This window comes from Rhyacophila brunnea, unplaced genomic scaffold (genome assembly GCF_057557595.1).
Source record: "Rhyacophila brunnea isolate RB1 unplaced genomic scaffold, BYU_Rbru_1.0 scaffold_15, whole genome shotgun sequence".
NCBI classification, from domain to species: domain Eukaryota; kingdom Metazoa; phylum Arthropoda; class Insecta; order Trichoptera; family Rhyacophilidae; genus Rhyacophila; species Rhyacophila brunnea.
The window spans coordinates 5733003-5752315 of record NW_028232806.1 but is presented as its reverse complement, the minus strand read 5'-3'; the positions used below and the strand labels follow the sequence as shown (position 1 = coordinate 5752315).

General features: G+C 35.3%; 1 protein-coding gene across 1 annotated transcript in view; it reads right to left on the bottom strand.

The window, feature by feature from the left end:
* Positions 1–19313, bottom strand: part of Hr3 (nuclear hormone receptor 3 ROR-beta) — a 68554-nt gene that overhangs the window by 35395 nt on the left and 13846 nt on the right. Inside the window, exons 2-3 of the mRNA XM_085943259.1 lie at positions 10593–10706; positions 7481–7594 (exon numbers count right to left, since the gene is read on the bottom strand). Coding sequence (XP_085799385.1) covers positions 7481–7594; positions 10593–10706 — 228 coding nt within the window. The remainder of the gene's footprint in view (positions 1–7480; positions 7595–10592; positions 10707–19313) is intronic.

The following is a 19313-nucleotide window of genomic DNA, read 5'->3' as shown; positions in this document are numbered from 1 at the left end:
AGTTACTCTACACTAGGCAATTATTTAAAGCCTACCTTCTTAAGAAAAATATTTTTTTAATTTGCATTATTGACATATCTTCACTCGATTATTTTATATTCGATACGCGGTAACCTCCATTCTTCAATGAATCCCCATGAATGAAGAATGTCTGTCATATGCACATTGCAGATGACACTTTTATATTTTCTAAATATCTTCAGGAAATGATGCAGGAGCTTACTATTAAATGAATGCCGCAAATTATGATCACAAATAAATGCGTAGAAGACACAAACTATTTACATGACCAAAAAACAATTCTCATAATAACTTTGTACACCTTGGACAAGAAATGTCTATATATGACGAAAGTAATCGAAAAACCAAATTGGCACAGAGTGCATTTAGCGCCTGAGTAATATAATAATTAAAACTGACCCACGACTGTGACTATAGTGTTGTAGTGTTCAACCGAAGTCTGCTACGTATGATAGTGAAACATGGGGCCTTAAGGTAAGAGAAATCCAAAAACTGCGAGTAGTGAAACGTGACATAGAATGGTGCATGTTGGTCATAACTCACAACGCTGAAAGATCGCATAATAAGCCAATGGATATGAAGGCCAATGACATTATTAATGGACGACGCACTCATTACAGTAGCTAGCAAGTAAATTCGCGCATTCGCATGTATAGGTAGACGTCACGCAATTTCCATTATGCGATATCACGCATCGGGAATTTATAGCAATATGTAATGTAATGTTTGTAATGGCGTTAGAGCAGTGTTTCTAATGTCAATGTTCATTTGAGCGAACCCGTTCGAATCGAACCATTCGGCAGACCAACAAAAAGCATCAGGAATTTATAGCAATACCACCTTTATTGTAATGGCGTTAGAACAGATTATGCCATTCGGCAGACCCGACAATAAAGTGAGTGTCATTTTCTTTTCCAGATGATTCGTCCATATTAATGTCATTGATGAAGGCAGACAAGAGTTAGTACTCGATGATAGAGGTTGGACATGGCGAGTGTACATATTATAACCGTTAAACAAATATAGTCATGCAGTTGAATCGAATAACCATGAACCGGGAAGAACAGAAGGAAGTACGGATTAAGTTGTGCCATCGGCTACGGTACTGCATGATTTTTATCACCAGAAGATAAGTATGTAAAAAATTAATTACAAAAGTAGTTTGAAAACTGTATATTACTTTCAAGCTTTTGGAATCTAGGATACGGGATTATGAAATCCTAGTTGGGAACCACAAGAATATAATAATGTATAGTCAGACTATTTCATTGAAATATTGTATTGTTTCGAGTATGATAATATGGACACGAAGAAGGTTGATGCGTAAAGACTTTGATTATCCATCAAGTCAGAATAAAAAAAAACACCTCCTTTCATTATACAGGAAGAGGATTATGTCACCTACTTAAGATACCTTGCCAGAAGAATTTGAGGCGGTCTCGAAAAAGCGGCGATGAAAATAAAGAATCGCAAAGGTCGCCAATTTTAACGAAATTTCATTTCAGAAACATTTTAACCGCTTAATTGTCAGCTAATTTCGTCGCGATTGTGTATGGCACAGATGGCTCAAATTGTAAATCATTCTGGCCAAAATCTAACGGATGGGGGTCGAGTCAATATTTTTTCAAATAGGTACGTTTCTGAGGTATTCCAACCAAAGTATGTATAAAACAAGCTAGTTTCACTTAAAATGGCGAATAAACTTCTCTAGGGGTATAACACTTCCAAAACCACTCATAATGTAATAACTGATAAGAATAACGCAGATACAAAATTGAAACTAAATAATTGAAACATCTTATTCAAAATATCTGGATTTTTTTTTTTTACCAGAGTGACTAGAATGCGGCATTCAGCATCAAACCAATGTCTAAAATTTGTTTCAAGTTCATATGGGTATTATTATTCACTAAAGTAGGCTGTTGCAAAAAGCAGCAGAACCTTTGTCGATTGCAAGCAGGGGCGGGTCTAGCGGTAAGCGGAAAGCGGCCGCGTGGGGCCCCGAAATCTTGGAATGCTTTTAAAGAATTGTCTTAGAGACGGATTTTGATAATTTCTGATAATTTTTTGATAATTTCTGTGATTGGGTGCAGTTCATCGTTTACCTACTTTATTATGGTCTAATGCCCTAATGACAGTGATTTGGAATGCTATTTTACAAAGACTAAATGCTACCAGTAAATCACTGCAAACAGTGGAATGCGAACTATTGAAAGGATCTATCCTACTGAAGTCATTAGAAAATTACATCAATAATTTCCGAGAAGAATGTGAAAAAGTTGAAAAAGAGGCAACTGATTTATGAGGATTATCCTTTAATGATGAATATGGACAAACTCGCAAACAAAAAAAATGTTTTTGATGAAAACAAAGAAGTCGGACATGAATTTACAACTAGAGAAGATTTCAAAGTAAATTCATTTTATGTCATATGCGATAAGACCAAGGCAGAACTGTCGCAAAGAACACACACATATAAAATAGTTATAGATCCTTTTAGAATATTTTTTAAATTGGAAAATTTGAAAAAAAGAACGCGATAAAAAAGTTGATGGATATTTACAAAGAGGACATTGATGTTTGTACTTTTGAAGATGAATTTGATCATTTTTTAATATTTCTTAAAGAAAACAAGCACACTATTAAAACCAAACCAGACATTTATCGAGCCGCCAAAGAAATGTCTTGCACATTCCCAAATGTAGAAATATTATTGATTTTTTTTAAGAATCCCCTTATCTAATGCGTCCGGTGAAAGATCGTTTTCTGTTTTAAATCGTGTAAAAAAATACTTGAGAAGTACTATGTGAGAAGAAAGATTAAATAGTATCGCCATTTTGTACATAGAGCAAGAAATTTTAAACCGAATTGACACTGCCCAAATAATTGACAAATTTGCAAGAAGTAAAGCGAAAGACGAAAGTTTTCGAGTTTCTATGTATAAAACTTTTTTTTTTCTAACTTGAATTTGGGAGCCCCGAAATTTTTACCGCCCAGAGCCTCCACTTGACTTGATCCGCCCCTGAATTTGCAAGTGCAATTTTAAAAGCATTATTATTATTTTGTATTTTTTTCCCTACATTGTGATTAAATTTTTCACTTTCACACTATCCATAGTAATTCACGCATATGACGAAAGCACATAATAAAAGATGAATGGGTCTCGCCTAAATATTGCCAATAGAATGATTGAAGAAATGTATGAAAATATTACGTTTTATTTATCTATCGGGTTTTCAGACCTACGACAATATTTAGAAAAGCTTATCACACGATTGGAATTTGATTAGAGTAATAAAATGAAAATCGATGCTATTTTTCATGCAATCCAACCAATAATAAAAAAAAACCATGCACTGTATAAATGTTATGTCTCCAGCCTACCTCAACAAAATAAAGTATGAGTAATTTATTCTGTATTCACGAGAAGTGCAATGCAATTATTATGCAAGTGTATTGCATATGCTGTTAAAATTGCACTTAAAATAATTTATTTCTCTATTCAAATGCATTCACTTGAATGACGGCAGGATGCAACTGATAGTACTTATATAAATAGACACGGAAACAATGACCACAGACATCAACATAAAATCACATTGTCAAAAATAGTTCTCGCTAGAGAGACACTGTCAGAAATTCGAAAACACGGTCGATAGTATACTCGAGCAACATCGTCTTGGCTACGTGTTAAAACTGTGAACTAACAAATTCCTCCCATTTAGTCGACAACAGCGCCTTCCGGATTTTGTCTAAGGCCATCCTCCCACGGCGCAACTTATGTCCGTCGGAACTGAAACTAAAATTCCAGCCAGTATCTAGCAGAATTCTAGCTAATGTATTTCAATGGCGGCTCGCTGACGGCGAGACTGGAATCTCTCAGCTTCAAAACGGTCGCGAAGAGATGCGACATGCTAGTCGCGCGGTCTCTGAAGTTTCCAGTCACCGTAAAACAGTGGTACCAACATCACTAGATTTCGGTGAAAAATCATATTTTCTTACCAAAATTGGTTAAATGTTAATTGGAAAATCAAAATAACTTTATGTAAACGCTGCAGCGCGCGTGTTGTCAGTTTTTGTACAACACGGTTGATAGTTAAGTTTGAGGTTATGTGATTATTATTTCAACTGGGTTTCAGTAGCGCCGTGTGCGAAGCATCACATTGGTCAGTTTATGAGTTCCTTCATAAACCAGTTCCATCAGATTTCAGTTGCGCCGTGGGAGGATGGCCTTAATCATCTTGTTGGAGAGTAGGTAAATCAAGTCCCCAGGGCGATATCACGCGTATCACGAATCACAAACAGGTGACATGAGGCGTATAAGCATGGAAGTGTTTCGGGTGCAGTTATCCAAGACTGGGGACTTTGATGGAGTTTATTGAGTAGGTACTATTCATGGGCAGGTGTCTAGGTCAACGGTATGCTCATTAATTTGAGGGTATCCGCACTCACACAAGGGAGACGGATTTGATCTCCATTTATGTGAGACAGCAGCGTTGCCAACTTAGCATTTTTTTGCCAGATCTACCATTTACCTACAAAATACGCATCTGGCGCATGGCGTTAAATCTAGCGTCATATAAAAGCTAGAATATTACACCAGATTTGTTTAAATCAATATTTTTTTTTTAAATCGCTGATCTCACGAAAACAATATTCATAATTATTTTTTTGGAAATGCTTGTTTCCAGATGTTGAGAAAATCTAGCATTTTTTCGGCCAATTAACTTATTTTTACTTTATATATTATATGGCATATCTTTGGCAATCAAAAAACATTACACTAACTCATATATTAATAGGTAATGGAGCACTGGAAGCCTATCTAAAAAGATTCAAACTAAGGGACGATGACCATTGTCCATGTAATGGCAACACCTCTCAAACAGCGAGGAATATCATTAACGACTGTCTTATACTAGAAAAAGTGCGATGGGCTCTCGAAGCTCTGTGCAGACAACAGAATTACAATTTATATTGACCTCCGAAAACATCAAGAAACACTAAACAACAATATTATATAGAAACACTACACAATATATCTAATTTTGGCTATTGAAAAAATTAATAAAATAATTGAGGAACGTAACTCATTATAGACCAGTAGCGAAGGGTGGAGGTAGGCTGTTAAGATCCGCCATAAATAGTGCACATTAAACTTTGTTAGCCATACGTATTTATTTTTATTGAAGTAAGACTACAATTTACAGATGGTGTTGGTTAGTTTTAAAAAATCAATTAAACCCTGCCTAAACCAAACCATAATAGTTTTGGTATACTTTGGGCGATACGACAAAATTGTGCACACTTTTTCATTCATACTTATTTGTTTTCGTTGAATTAAGAATACATACTACACGTCCATCAGTAAATTGTAGACTCGGTTCAAACAAATACGTTTGACTGACAAAGTTAACAGCCTACATCCACCCTTCGCCACTGTTACAGACTTTACTTAAAACTCGTAACCCTCGCTTAACCAAACAGTAGGTATATTAACTATCTTTCAAGTTATCAAAAAAATCAAATGTGTGTGGGATTCCCTCATGCAGCGGGGCATTGACCCCGGTCGATAATGCTGACGATTAAATAACTCAATTACGACAGATGCTGGCGCAAGATTATTGATAAGAGGAGACGAGATTTCGCAGCAATGTTGTTGTGACGGGCTGATAAGAGCCGAGTGATACAACTACTGATAACAGGCAAGGCAGCCATCTGACTGATTAAGTGCATCGCAAATCACATTCGCTATGATGGAATGCATTCGATTATGTCAGCAGAAAGAGTATTAAGTATGAAGGAAAATGAAAGTTGTTTAGTTTGAAAGTGAAAACGTGATAAACTGACATTACGTTATGTAGTAACAACAGTAGAAAATTCTAACCCTTTGATTAATATTCTATAATTAAAATGTGCCACCTAGTGGAACTAAATCAACGTATTATAACCACTAATTATTATTCGTTGATTTCAAATCGCCACTAGCACCCGCCACACCGGCTTCTTATGTAAATGCATTTATATGTGACACTAGTGGCGCCATTTTTCGTAGCTAACGTGTATGTCGGCGTTTGTGGCGCTTCTAAAAAATGCTAGCATGTTAGAACGCAATTACTAAATAAACAGGCTGAAACCACATGAATCATTATATGAACGGAAGATCCCCAATGAAACTAATAAAACAGATGTCTGTAGTCAAAGTGGAATTTCAAGTAAGGATTAAGGGCCCACATGCTCAGCGTAGGTCAAAATACTCAAAATAGAGCTTTTATGGTATTTTCAGAGCATAGCCCTGGACATTCCTTAAACGTTGTATATAATCTATTTATTTATTATTTTAAACCTCTCTCTCGATCTAATGTTTTAGAATATAGTCATATTTCAGTACGTCCATGTGCAGTGGTGTTAACATTTTTGAGATTTATTAATTTTTACACGCATTTACAAAACCATTAGTAAAATTAATGTTAACATTATATTATAGTGACATATTTACGACAAAAAAAAAATATTTTATCATCTTTGTGATCCCAAATTTGACAAGAATTAGGCATTTTATTATTCAAAAAAATGGGCACGATTAACACATTAATTCTAAAGATATTGATTATAAGCTATGTCTTTGACCATTCAAATGTGATAAAAATCCTACGATGATGATTGTTTTATAATTATTATTGACCTAAGAATAAGGTAGTATTTTTTTTGAAATACGCCATTTCTATTGGCATTTCCCAGTGGCTAAGCTACAACATACAGCCGAAGCCATAAATTGACAAACGATAAATGAAGTAGGGAGTAAGATCATGTTAACGCGCGTGTTTGAATATCGAATGTATAAAATGTTTAAAATAAACATAAAGGATAATAAGGCTTCAAAATTAAGTAAAAGAATATAGTAAGTATAGTAATAAGAAGTAAAGAAGTAGCAGACTATGTATCAATGGTGGAAGACATGCAACCATCAAAGAAGCTTTTCAATAGATTCGAAAAGGGGGAAAGGATCAAAAGACCTAAATTGTAGTTATTGGGCAGTGTAGAAAAAGACAGCATCACCCAGAAGTTAAAGCGATGGAGGGAGCTTGCGGCAAACAGAGGGAGTGTAGTCAGTGAAGGTGGAACTCATGGACGGAAGCCCAAATATTTGTTGACCAGGATTTATATTATATTATGGCTTGGCTTACGCAGGGTTTAATTAAATTTTAAAAACAATTAAACTTAACTTAACTTAACTTTAAAAACAATTAATACTTATGACTGAAAAAGTTTAGTGTGCATTATTTATGTCGGATCTTAACAGTCCACGTCTAACCTTCGCTACTGTTACGTAATATTGTATTAGGTGGTGGTGGCTACAAAACCGGATCAGGAACAGGATTATTCCACGATGTTGGTGGCCAAGTGTCAACAGTCAGACAATAATTACAAATAATAAGAGGAAACTTATATAACTCACCATCTCTGCTCATTCCCAACTTGAGACATTTCTGCAGCCGGCAGTACTGACACCTATTCCGGTTGACTCTGTCGACGACGCACTGCTTGTTCCTCGGGCACTGGTAGTTCACAACTGGGGACAGACCAAAGTAGATTTGCGTCATCAGCTCAAACTCATTTCATCAGAAGCATCGCATTCGGACTATTCCAACAGTCCAACATATTAAAAACCACAAAATAAAAAAAATGGAGGCTCTCGTGGTGCAGTGCGTAATGCGCTAGCCTTCCACCCGAGAGTTCTGGGTTTGATTCCCCGTCAGGACACAATATATACAAATGTGTATTTCTCAAAGGCTGGGTATTTGTGATTGTTCAAAATTACTAACAGCCACCTTGTACGAAAAAGCAAGGACATGTTTATTAATAATTCTAAAAAAACATAATAAATAATATATTTCACACCATTAATAGTATATAAGATCCCCACGACTCGCAAACGTCTGGTTATTGACAAATGACTGTTTAGTACACTAACTTCCAATAGTGGTATTATTATTAGTGGTATTATGACTGAACCCAGATAAACAAGACCAATAACTGTTGGTATAGGTCGGGGATCGGAATATCAATACCTGTATTGAATCAAATTGCTTCGGATATCGAAATATTCCACATGCGTGAGAATGAGTTTTATAAATTATTAATGTTATAGAAAAACAATCTTAGGATCTACGAGTATTTAGCTGATATCAGTCGGTAGACAACTCACCGTTTCTACTGCTTACACTATTTTTTATATCGTGCGATTTTTAAGTTAAATTGCGAACGTATTAGTTCAATAATTTGTAATGTCGACCATTAGTTGTGAAAAAGTGTAAGAAATGTAAAAGATAGATTTTCCAATAATTTGGTTTTGTTAGTAGGTACCTACTTAGTATAATATTTTAATGAGATAAAATCTTAGTGAAAATTGAATTTTAAAAACTAGATAAGTATTATGCTGTTTGTGCTTCTCCCTTCACAGCATGCCTTGCTTCAAAAGTCACCGCACACCACTCGTATTTAATGATCCTTAATCACTAAAAAATACTATAATTATCGTAAAACCATCGCCCACTGAATTCTTTAGACGCGATTAACCCAATACCATTAAAATCACCTTGCAAATAATAAAAAAAAATTTTATTTGTGAAGAAAAAAAGAATAAAAAAAAAATCATAACCTCTCCCCATTCCTTGTTGGTGTAATGAGCATAAAAATATACCCTCCTTAGTCTAATATTTCAGGATACTCATTTGTATTGATACATCTTTTTTTTTAATCAAAATAATGTCTTACAATTCTCAATAGAAAACATCGTTATAGTGGTATCAGTGTTTATTTATCCAGTAAAACATAATTAAATTTATTTACATCTCATAAAATACGAACTCCACCCGTTTATTCACGGTCGCTATTCTTCCCGAATGCGTTCTAAGCAGTGTGAAGATTTTTTTTTAAATTAATCTCCAACGAGAAATAATATTCAATTATATAGTAAGAAAAGAAGTTCCTAGCCCTTATTCTAGGGGTCGGCTAAAAGAGAGGCGATCAACAATCACTATAGTAAAATTAATAACGCACAAGTAAATTGAATAAATAATTTATTGAAGAGTGACACTTTAAATCATACCAAGTCGGAAATTGTGATTTTGAGATGTACATATTTAAAGTACCTATCATAATGTTTAGGAATATCCTTAAAGATGTAGACTTAATTCAGCAAATAAAACTGTTTCTAAATTTCGATACCCTAGTTACAGTCCCACAAAGTTATACGTACGCTGGACAAAAATGGAACTACATATTATTTATTATACGTAACTAATGGCTGTGATCGAGATTTCTAGTCTCGGGGATTCTTGAGAAATAATGAGAATGAAGCATTCTCATTTCTCGAGAAATCGTCAATGAGAATCTCGAGAATTCGATAGTTTATCACAAGGAAAAAAAGATGTAAACAACAAATCAAAGAGAATTTGAAATTGAATTTTGAAAATTGAAAGGGAAAAAATTGGATAAGAAAAGCTAAAAAAAGGGCTCGAATTTGAAGGCGAGAAATCACAAGCTCTATACATAACGGGTGTAATGATGCGATATTGAATTGAGTTTTCTGTATCGACCGTGGATCACCCATTAATTGTTACACAGGTTAGTACTTCATCAACCTTTCCAAAGTCCATGCTTTGCGCCCGAATACATATTGAATCTACTAGACCGGAGATTTCAATCTGAGAACCACCACTTCATAAGCGGACACAGTATTTAGTTTGCATCAATATTTAATTTGATATTAAAGTAAATTTGTTTTCCTCAAAACGCGCTAAGATAACAGTTGATGGATTTCAAAATGCACCAAGGCTGAACATAAAGACAAACCACTGAACAAATTTTCCTTTCAGTTCAAATAAACCCTTGATGTTTTAAGGGCATGTATGTTTTAATTTAATTCTTAATAGCCTTGATTTCGATGAAAGTGTATGTTTTTTTTATATTTAATTTAGTGGAATTCATCAATTCACAATGAAATTGTACATTTTTATAAAGAATTAACCAATAAATTTGATTATATAACGGAATTACTGATTAATCTCAGAAAAAGTTATTCGATTTTATGACACATTGAAGAAATTTTTGATTATTTTTTTTTGCTGAATTATAAAGAGAAGACCTTTCTACATCGAATGGCATTCTTAACAAAAAACCTTTAAATTTTGAGTTGTTCCCCTATTGAACTGTGGTATCGATATATACTTTTTCGTTTCCAAGATGTTGTTAACTTGTTTCTTTATTGACATAAATAATTAAAGAATGGCATTGATAACCCTAAACAGTAATTGCTTCCTTGTGTAATTATAGAATCAAAATTTATTGTGTTGTGTTGAAATTGTTTTTATGCTATACTTATAAGTCCATGTCTTCGAGTAAATTCCCAAACATTATCGTATCATAAATTAGATAATCTGAAAATCACAATTTCAGACTTAGTACATTTGGGAATCTAACTCCTCAATTAGTAGATAATAAAATAATTATAAAAAGTAAATAATAAAAAAAGCTGCGGGCGTCTCCGCGATATTAACCGTACTGACCGGAGCTCTGCGACCGCCTGAAGAAGCCCTTGCAGCCCTCGCAGGTGATGACTCCGTAGTGGACCCCCGACGACTTGTCCCCGCACACCTTGCACGGGATTATCTCGATCTGGGCTGTGGGCAAACGGAAATAAAGAACACATTAGTTGGATGATAATTGTTACTGCCGAATCTTCTGGCCGCAATGACCGAGAATTGTAAATATAGTTACCTACATTATGCTACATTACATTTAGTCTTGCATTCGCGTTCGGAAATTTTCGGCTTCTCGGAAATAGAAAGCAGTATTGCGTTTAGTGACGTAGAGGCCTGACACACCGATTATTCTGAGGCCCCTTATGATAAAACAATAATTAACAATTTCATATATACTATAAAGATTTGGGTATATTATAATATTCGCAATTTCTACCTTAATTTTATGTCTCTTAGAAGCGCACTCGACCAGCAGCTCTCGACAATATTATATTATATCGTCACTGTTCTGACACTTCACAAGAGAGAAGAAGAGAAAATTTCTACGTCTTTGGAGAACGCATTGACTAGTCTTTCTTATATATCGTCACTGTTCTGGCAGAAGACACTAATTGGAAAAAATGACATATTGAGTTAGATACCAAAATGTTCCTTATTTCAAACTTTATCGTCTAGAAACCTTCTTAATAAATAAACAGTTTTTATTTTAAAGTCATCCTTTTTACGATTACTTAATAAACTCACATGATAGACCATTTCAAACATTTTAACAACTTCAAAGTCAAATTACTCAAAACTAGTATTCTCCAGTTAGTATGTTCTGCCAGAACAGAGACGATATGAAATGCATTCTTCAGATTTTTGGACATATTTTTCCGGAATCTGAAAGACTAGTAGTTTTGGAAAACCTCTAGGAAAGGCGAAACTAACAAGTGAAGGACCTTACTTGGGGCAGTCTTCACTCTGCCTAGAGGGGTGGTGGGTCTTGGTCACTAAGAAGGTGCATGCCGGGGTGGTCACGATCGTCAGCCATAATGGAAAGACCAAGAAGAGAAAGCAACGCATGATCTGCCTACTCTATTGTTTAATGATAGTTGAGTGGATATAAATACTATGAAATCTAAATCAATATTAATAATCTAATAAAAATATAAATTCGTGAAAAATCTCTCAATTTTGTAACTGGGTTTTAACTGATTGGAGGTTCTCTTTTATACTTTCTGAATAGTCGATTGCGCCAATTGCGTCGAAGAAGATCGCCGCTGAGCGAAAGACAGGGACTAGATCTCAGACCAATAATATGACTAGATACATTTTAAATAATATGGTGCAGGATGTGGATGCTAAAAGTCTCGTGAACGGGGAAAACGACTTGAAAGCGAGTTTGACTTTCCGGAAATGGTGACAACCTGAAAAACTCACTGTATTTACCATGACCCTCAAAATGGTGGAGCAAATCGAGAGTGCCCCGGGTTTTCTACTGACACGTTTTCTTCGTAAGGCGCTGAATGCCCAAGTGCCCAAGCCGGCCAAACCATCCGGGTCTAGAATCCACTCAATGTGAGGAAGTTGACAAATTGTATGAGCAATTATATTCATAATACATCAATCGAATAAATAAATCACTTTTTTTAGTCTCTCATAATTGGAAAAAATACCCAGGATTTTAATCGCCGATTATGTACACATATTATGTCGCTCGATGGACTGAGAATGCATGTAGGTATGGAAATCAAAGCGAAGTTATTTTTGCAAGCAAATTCTCCTGAGACGTTGGGCACGCAGCACGCTCAACTTGTAAGAAGCATTTTATTATTATTGTGAATTGTAAATACAGAAATACATTCGGCGGACGGAAGTGGCCGACATTTTCTTATTGTCAGGCGGCGTGAAAAGCGACGGAGGGTTAGTACTGAAATGTGCGAGCAAAGTGGGTAAAGTTTCGGTGAAACGCAAAGCGGAAATTGAAACTTTTTCAGTTTCAGCCATTCGCCATTATTATTGACGTTTTATTAAGAGAAAATAACTTTATGTAGATAGTACTTTCATGTTCAATACCAAGCATACAAATTTAAACCTCCACAACGCTTTCCTCAAATTTTATTTCAATGCAGAACGTCGGTTCTCGTGGAGTACCTAAACTGTAATGTATTATTTGTGTGTAAAAATAAATACATATTAATTCTAATGGATTTAAGTTTTGTACTATTCCATTTGAGTCGTTTTTTGCGACCCGGGTTTCGCCTTTCGGCATCTTCAGCCGCTGTGTACACTCACTAAAGGCAAACACACACTGACAACGAACACTCTTAACTCTAGCTTATATAATAAAGCAATACAATAAAGTGGGTAAAAACTCCATTACCTACCTATCAAGTCAAGGGTCAACAATAAAAAAAATACAATAAACAAATTATGTGTTAGTAAAAAACCTAATTAGTAAAAACCCCTATCTTATTATTAATAATACACTCGTTAAGCTTATTATAATAAATCGTCAAATCCTAATAATGGATCATTAGTACTTATAAACAATAAAAAAACTACTTAAGATGTGTAAATCGTCAATTCTAGGAACAATGGTAACGTATTGGAAATTAATGGAGTTAACTATTAAGATATTAGTATTTAAAAATCATTAGCGAAACACCAATAGGTACTCAATATATTTCTAAACTCCAAAACTTGAATCCAATAGAATTTAAATTCAAATTCCATCAAGTACCTTCGGTCGATAGTATTAAAATACATATTAAACGAAGAAAAAATAATTGAGTGACGTTCAGATTATTAGAAACACATGCTAAGACGCTCCACTATCAATGAATCCCAAAAACCTTCACATAAAATATGTGTGGATCAGAACCAGACTTGACCAACCCACAAAAACGAAAAAAACTGAGTTAGACATCTCATTGCTATTAAATATTCATTTTTTGTCAGATTCAAATGACTATCACAGAAATATGTCGTATTATGACACTACCATCTACAGTCATTTCTCGCAACCGCATAAAATAATTCATTACGAGTGCCATATTTGCCTATTTCACATAAAAATGGCAGACAAGTCTGACATTCGTGAAATGCTGGAAGAAACAGATCAGTATTTTCCAACAGATAACAGTAAATGAAAGCCTTCGGTGATTCGTCTGATACATTATGATTATCAGGTATTTTGCTGAAACGATATTGAGTATTTCTTCAATTAATCTATAACTTTAACACTAATTATCTCAGAACTGAATAATTGTCTGGTTCTGGGCCACACATAATCATATAAACATAAAATAACTTTCCAGTGTAGGCACTTTGGATTTGAATATAGGTATGTGGTACTAAGGGTAGTTTTATTTTCACATTCAATACTTCTTAATAACCACACGCGCGTAGCAATTGACCCCTGTCATGTTGATATAGATGTCGCTAAATTGCTGAAATGACAATGGACTGGAAATGCAGGACGATGAATGGATAAACGGTGGTCAAATAGTTGACGGGACACAGAAGAATTTTCAGTGGGAGAAAGACTCCACTTTTTGAGGATGGCACCAGACTTGGCATATATTATGTCCCCATACATTGTCAATGTTTAGGAAGGGGAGTCACCTGAAATTTATCTCCTCAACAAAATGGCGGCTATTTTTCCCAAATTTCCCGTCGAAAATTTTTAATTATCTTATTAACGGCCCACATGGTCAGCGTACGTCAAAATGAAGATTTTATGCAATTTTCAGAGCATAACCCTGGACATTACTTAAACGTTGTAGATAATCATATAATTTTGAAGCCTTATTATCCTTTATATTTTTTTTTAACATTTGATAACTGCATAAAGTATTTTTATTACATAAAATAGTATTCTTTTAAACCTCTCGCCCTAATGTTTTAGAATATAGTCATATTTCAGTACGTCCATGTGAAGTGTCTGTAATGAAAATGTAATGTAATGAAAATTCATTATCACTAAAATCCGTTAAATTGGAATATTCACAATACATATTAATAATATATTCATGAATATGCGCGACGCATAGTGCATATGAAATATTCCGCATACTATCTCGTCCAACTAACAGCACTCTTTACAAGACACTTGTAAAACCAGTGCTCACCTACACGTCGGAAACCTGGACATTAACTCTGCGAAATGAACGAGCCCTAAACATCTTTGAAAGAAAAATTCTTCGCCGTATATATGGACCGATCAGGGACGGCACCAATTGGAGGAGAAGATATAATGCTGAGCTCTACGGGCTGCACGAATATTGCAGCGCAGTTCAATCAATCAAGATTGGCAGACTGCGATGGCTAGGTCATGTGCACCGTATGAATGATAATGAACCGGCAAAGAGAGTGATGTCCAGCAATCCAATAGGACGTAGAAGAAGAGGCAAGCCAAAGATTCGCTGGTTGGATGGAGCTGCCAGTGACTGCCGTATTCTGGGGGTAACGAATTGGAAAGGGGCCACACTAGATAGGGACAGGTGGAGGGAGCTGTTGGAGTAGGCCAAGACCCACACCGGGTTGTCGCGCCCCTGATGATGATGGTGCATATGAAAATCGTCGCCGGATAACCGCGACACCAACAAACGATGCGTTATTCGCCCAATGCGCAATCAGCCGCCAGATAAACGAATCGCTAATTACTCCGATAGGATGTTTCGATTAGTCACGTGGACCAGGTGTTGCGCAACGTACCGCAATATTTCCATTACGCGGCCTCTGAGGAATTCCGGTGAAAATTTTCGGACAACGCAAATAGGACATGCCACTCAGAGAGGGTCGATGCCCTTATATGCTTGTGCAAACGTGCGACTGATTCGCAATACGAACGATAATACAACAATCGAATGCTTAATGACTTAATTTTAAATGTTAATGTTTAATTGTAAATTAAAATTACCATGTTCGCTGTAAAGCGGAACATAACATATGAAAAGTGTAGTTTATATCGTCAGTGTTTTGTAAAAAGGGCGAATCAACCATTTTGGCGAAATCGAGATTTTAATGAAAAAAACAATATGTAGGTACCTACCTCACTAGCTTTGTTGTGTAAAAACGGCGAATTTGTATCTCCACAGGAAAGTACTTAAAAACGATAACCGTAAGGGCGAATATCCACTTAAAGCGAATGTGACATATTAGGCCTTTTAAAATATTGTATTGTAATGCCTATTATAAGGACAGTATTCTTTCTAAGCTTTATTATAAACTTGTTAGACATTTATAATCATCCACAGGTAATTGATAAATAAATGTCAAAAGTTAAAAATCCTCCTTCTGTAAAATAGCATTTTGGTTAATTCGCCCTTTTTACAAAACACGACTATATTAACACGCTTTTTATTACAAGGAGTGACCGATAGCTTTTCGCCCAACATAATGGCGACTATACTCAGGCCGTGGCACTGAATTGCGAATTACTATGTCAGTGCTAGTTATTGGAAATAAATTAAGATCTCGAAATCGATATCTTTCAACGAATTTGTTTTTAAGTAACATGTCGGGGGATACGTATCATAGTTTAAACAGGGGGGGGGGGTAAATAATTTTGTGACGAATTGTGACTATGAGCGAAGGAGGAGGGCGCAAAATACCGAATATAGTGTGACAGCATTAATTTTGGTTGATTCTTAAGATGGGTTGGCACTGGCAAGATACTTAAGCAATTCCTTAATAAGTACGTTATCGCAAATCTGAATTTATTTATAATATTAAAAAAAATACGTAATATAATATACAGTAGCGTAAAAAACATGACCATAAGTTACTTCCAGATATAATTTGTAAAATATAATGAATTTAATTTAGAAAATTTAATAAGAAAATAACCATATAAGCGGACTGCTTGTCTAGGGGCTTGTCAACAATGAAGCAAGTGAAAAATAGGCTGGCCTGGATGCGTTATAAATGCGCTGAGAGACCATCTCAAAAAAGATATCAGGATTCTGCTCAACATCAAAGGCTGAAGAAGGAGCACAACAATACAGTATAGAATGTAATTTAGAAGTTATGGTATTGAATTTAATGACAATAATGTCAACTTAATATATAACCTAACACAACAAAATAAATACATAGTTACAAACCGCCAATCAGTTCCGGACTAATACGGGGAGGAATCGCAGGAGAGAAGGGTGGAATATTTTTGAGGGGGGAGGGGGTTGCCTCAGGATGAACACGGTTTTGGTGGACCGATTTATTGACACTGTATAAATTATGAAGGTGAGTATAATACATTATGTTAGACTACACAGCGCGTTTGTTAGGGAAAATTGGACAGGAAATCAGAGCTGAATTCAAAACACTACTCAGTTCAAATGAGGGGTGAATGGACTTTATAAATGCGGCCTAAGCGTAAACCGAAATGTGTCACCGTTTTTATGACCGGCATCACGCGGGGAGCGTCCAGATGGGTGCCATCATAAAAGGGGGTGTTAATAAGTATAACGAGATAATATGAAGTTTCACAGCATAAAACCACGCTTCGGCATAATTATCAATATGAATTAAAGGAAATAGGGCATTAATTCTAGTACAGTTGTACAGCGATGGAGGAGGCCAAGACTCGTATTAGTTTGTTGATCCAATGCCAGTATACCATCCAGAAACATATGATATAGCGTAAATATTAAAACATAATACTTACACAAAAAAAAAACAGATTTACCCATACTATGATCCTACAATAGCTTTGATATTATAGCAAATGCCAAAATTAATAATACTCGTACATCTGGACCCGATAGAAACTGGATATAAAATCAGAAAAAAATCCACAGCGAATCGAGTATGCAATAAAATAAATTGTTTGGTTAGTAAAGTAAATTAAAAATAGACATCGACGCGCGTGCCACAATAGATGCGCATAGCTCTTTACGTCACAAGAGTGTGCGCTGATATAATATATATTTTTTATTAAATTCGCTAAAACGCCTAAAATTTTAACTGTAAATACGACGACGTAACTGACATAATAATGGCGGTGACAGAGTACTTAGGATATGGGTGATGGGGATTTTCCACGAGTATTTTAGACGTGATGACGTGTCAGCCAGAATGTAGAACTTGCACTCTGCGGGGTGCATATCACATACCATGGTTGAAAAACTAATTATCGAAATGATCGGTCATACTGAGGCAGAGAGGGATAATGATCACTATAAAATTTTGCTTTGGGTTGCATATGAGTGAAAAAAATCTAACTGGCGAAAGCTTTTTATAATTTCGGTATTTAAAAACATGACACGCAAACGATTTTTGGTTTCATCTTCAAAATTTTTACACTTAGATATACGCTTTGTAAAAATGTGGGTTTGATTTTTGCAGCGACATTCTTACAAACGAAAATCGTACATTGCCCACCATCAGTTTGGGCAAACGCGGTATAAAATCTCATTAGCTGCACACTATTTAATTCCAATACGCTGACCAATGAATGGCTCCGAATGCTTTACGGACGATTACAAAAGTGTATGCACAAAATCTATGTAAATTTAGCTAAATTCCTGTGCTATATCGTCGCTAATTTTCTACAAACACGTATCTCAATTTTTGTCAATTTTGAGTTGTCTATGTAATGAATTTAGAATTTGAATACGCACATATTCCACCAACACGTATATCAAAACATGCTTTACAACATAATATATTTAAGCAATAACAAAAACTCGTATCGCAATAAAAGACTTTTATAAATATTATAAACTCATATCTAGAGTTACGTGTTTGTAAGTATACAGAATACTGAATTCCGACAGATGATTGTATTGAAGCTCTTTCTCGTAAATCAAGATAGTGCTTGCTGGAGTAATATTCACAGTAAAGTTGCAACGCATTCTCGTATCTCCGACAATATGACTGATCGGTCGAAAGTATAGTGCGATAAATTGACGAAACATAACATTTTTTTCATGAAAATATGTGTAACTATACTAAATGGATATTTCATAGAAGAAAATTTATTTATAAATTAAAAACTGAGAGAATAAAGTTGTTATTTGCCTCTCCTGAAAAGTTGTGTTTTTTGAGATACAAGTTTGTAGAAAATTACTGACGATATGGTAAATCAATGGGTGTGAAGATGCGGTGGAAGATTGATTGATTGAGAATGTTTATTGGGGATTGCAATCCCAGGTAGCGATTCAATTTCTTGATTTAGCATACATTTTTAAAAACACACATACGAACCTCAGTATAAGGTTACTCCTAACCCACGTAAGTTGCAACAACTCACTATGATATAGCAGTACCATCAGAATGCAAGCGTCGAACAGGCGGCATTTGGTTTTAACCATTGATATACTACTGGATGAATCATATGCTTCTTAAAATGACGCCCGATTTTCAGCGACTCGGCCAGTTTTAAAACTTACTGTTTTAATATCAGCGGACTTAACTCGATATAAGCTCACTTAATATTTGTCTCGAAAACGACCTGGAAATAATTATGAGTAAGCCCGATCTAGCTTGCATCTTACTCTAACTAATAGTCAGCGCATGACGACTTGCTCTGTCCGCTCAGACATGAATTTTTGGTAGCTTGCAAGCTTTGGGTTGCAGACACCCTTAGGGTCACTATTCCAAGAACGCAAATTTAGTTTTATAGCCAGGGCAATACGGGTGAAATTCGGGAATCAATGTTTACGGTCTTAACGCATTATACATGCAAGGAAATATTATAAGACGATATTCGTAATATCTTCTTTTGTGGTACTTTTTTAAAATGACACTTGTATGGGA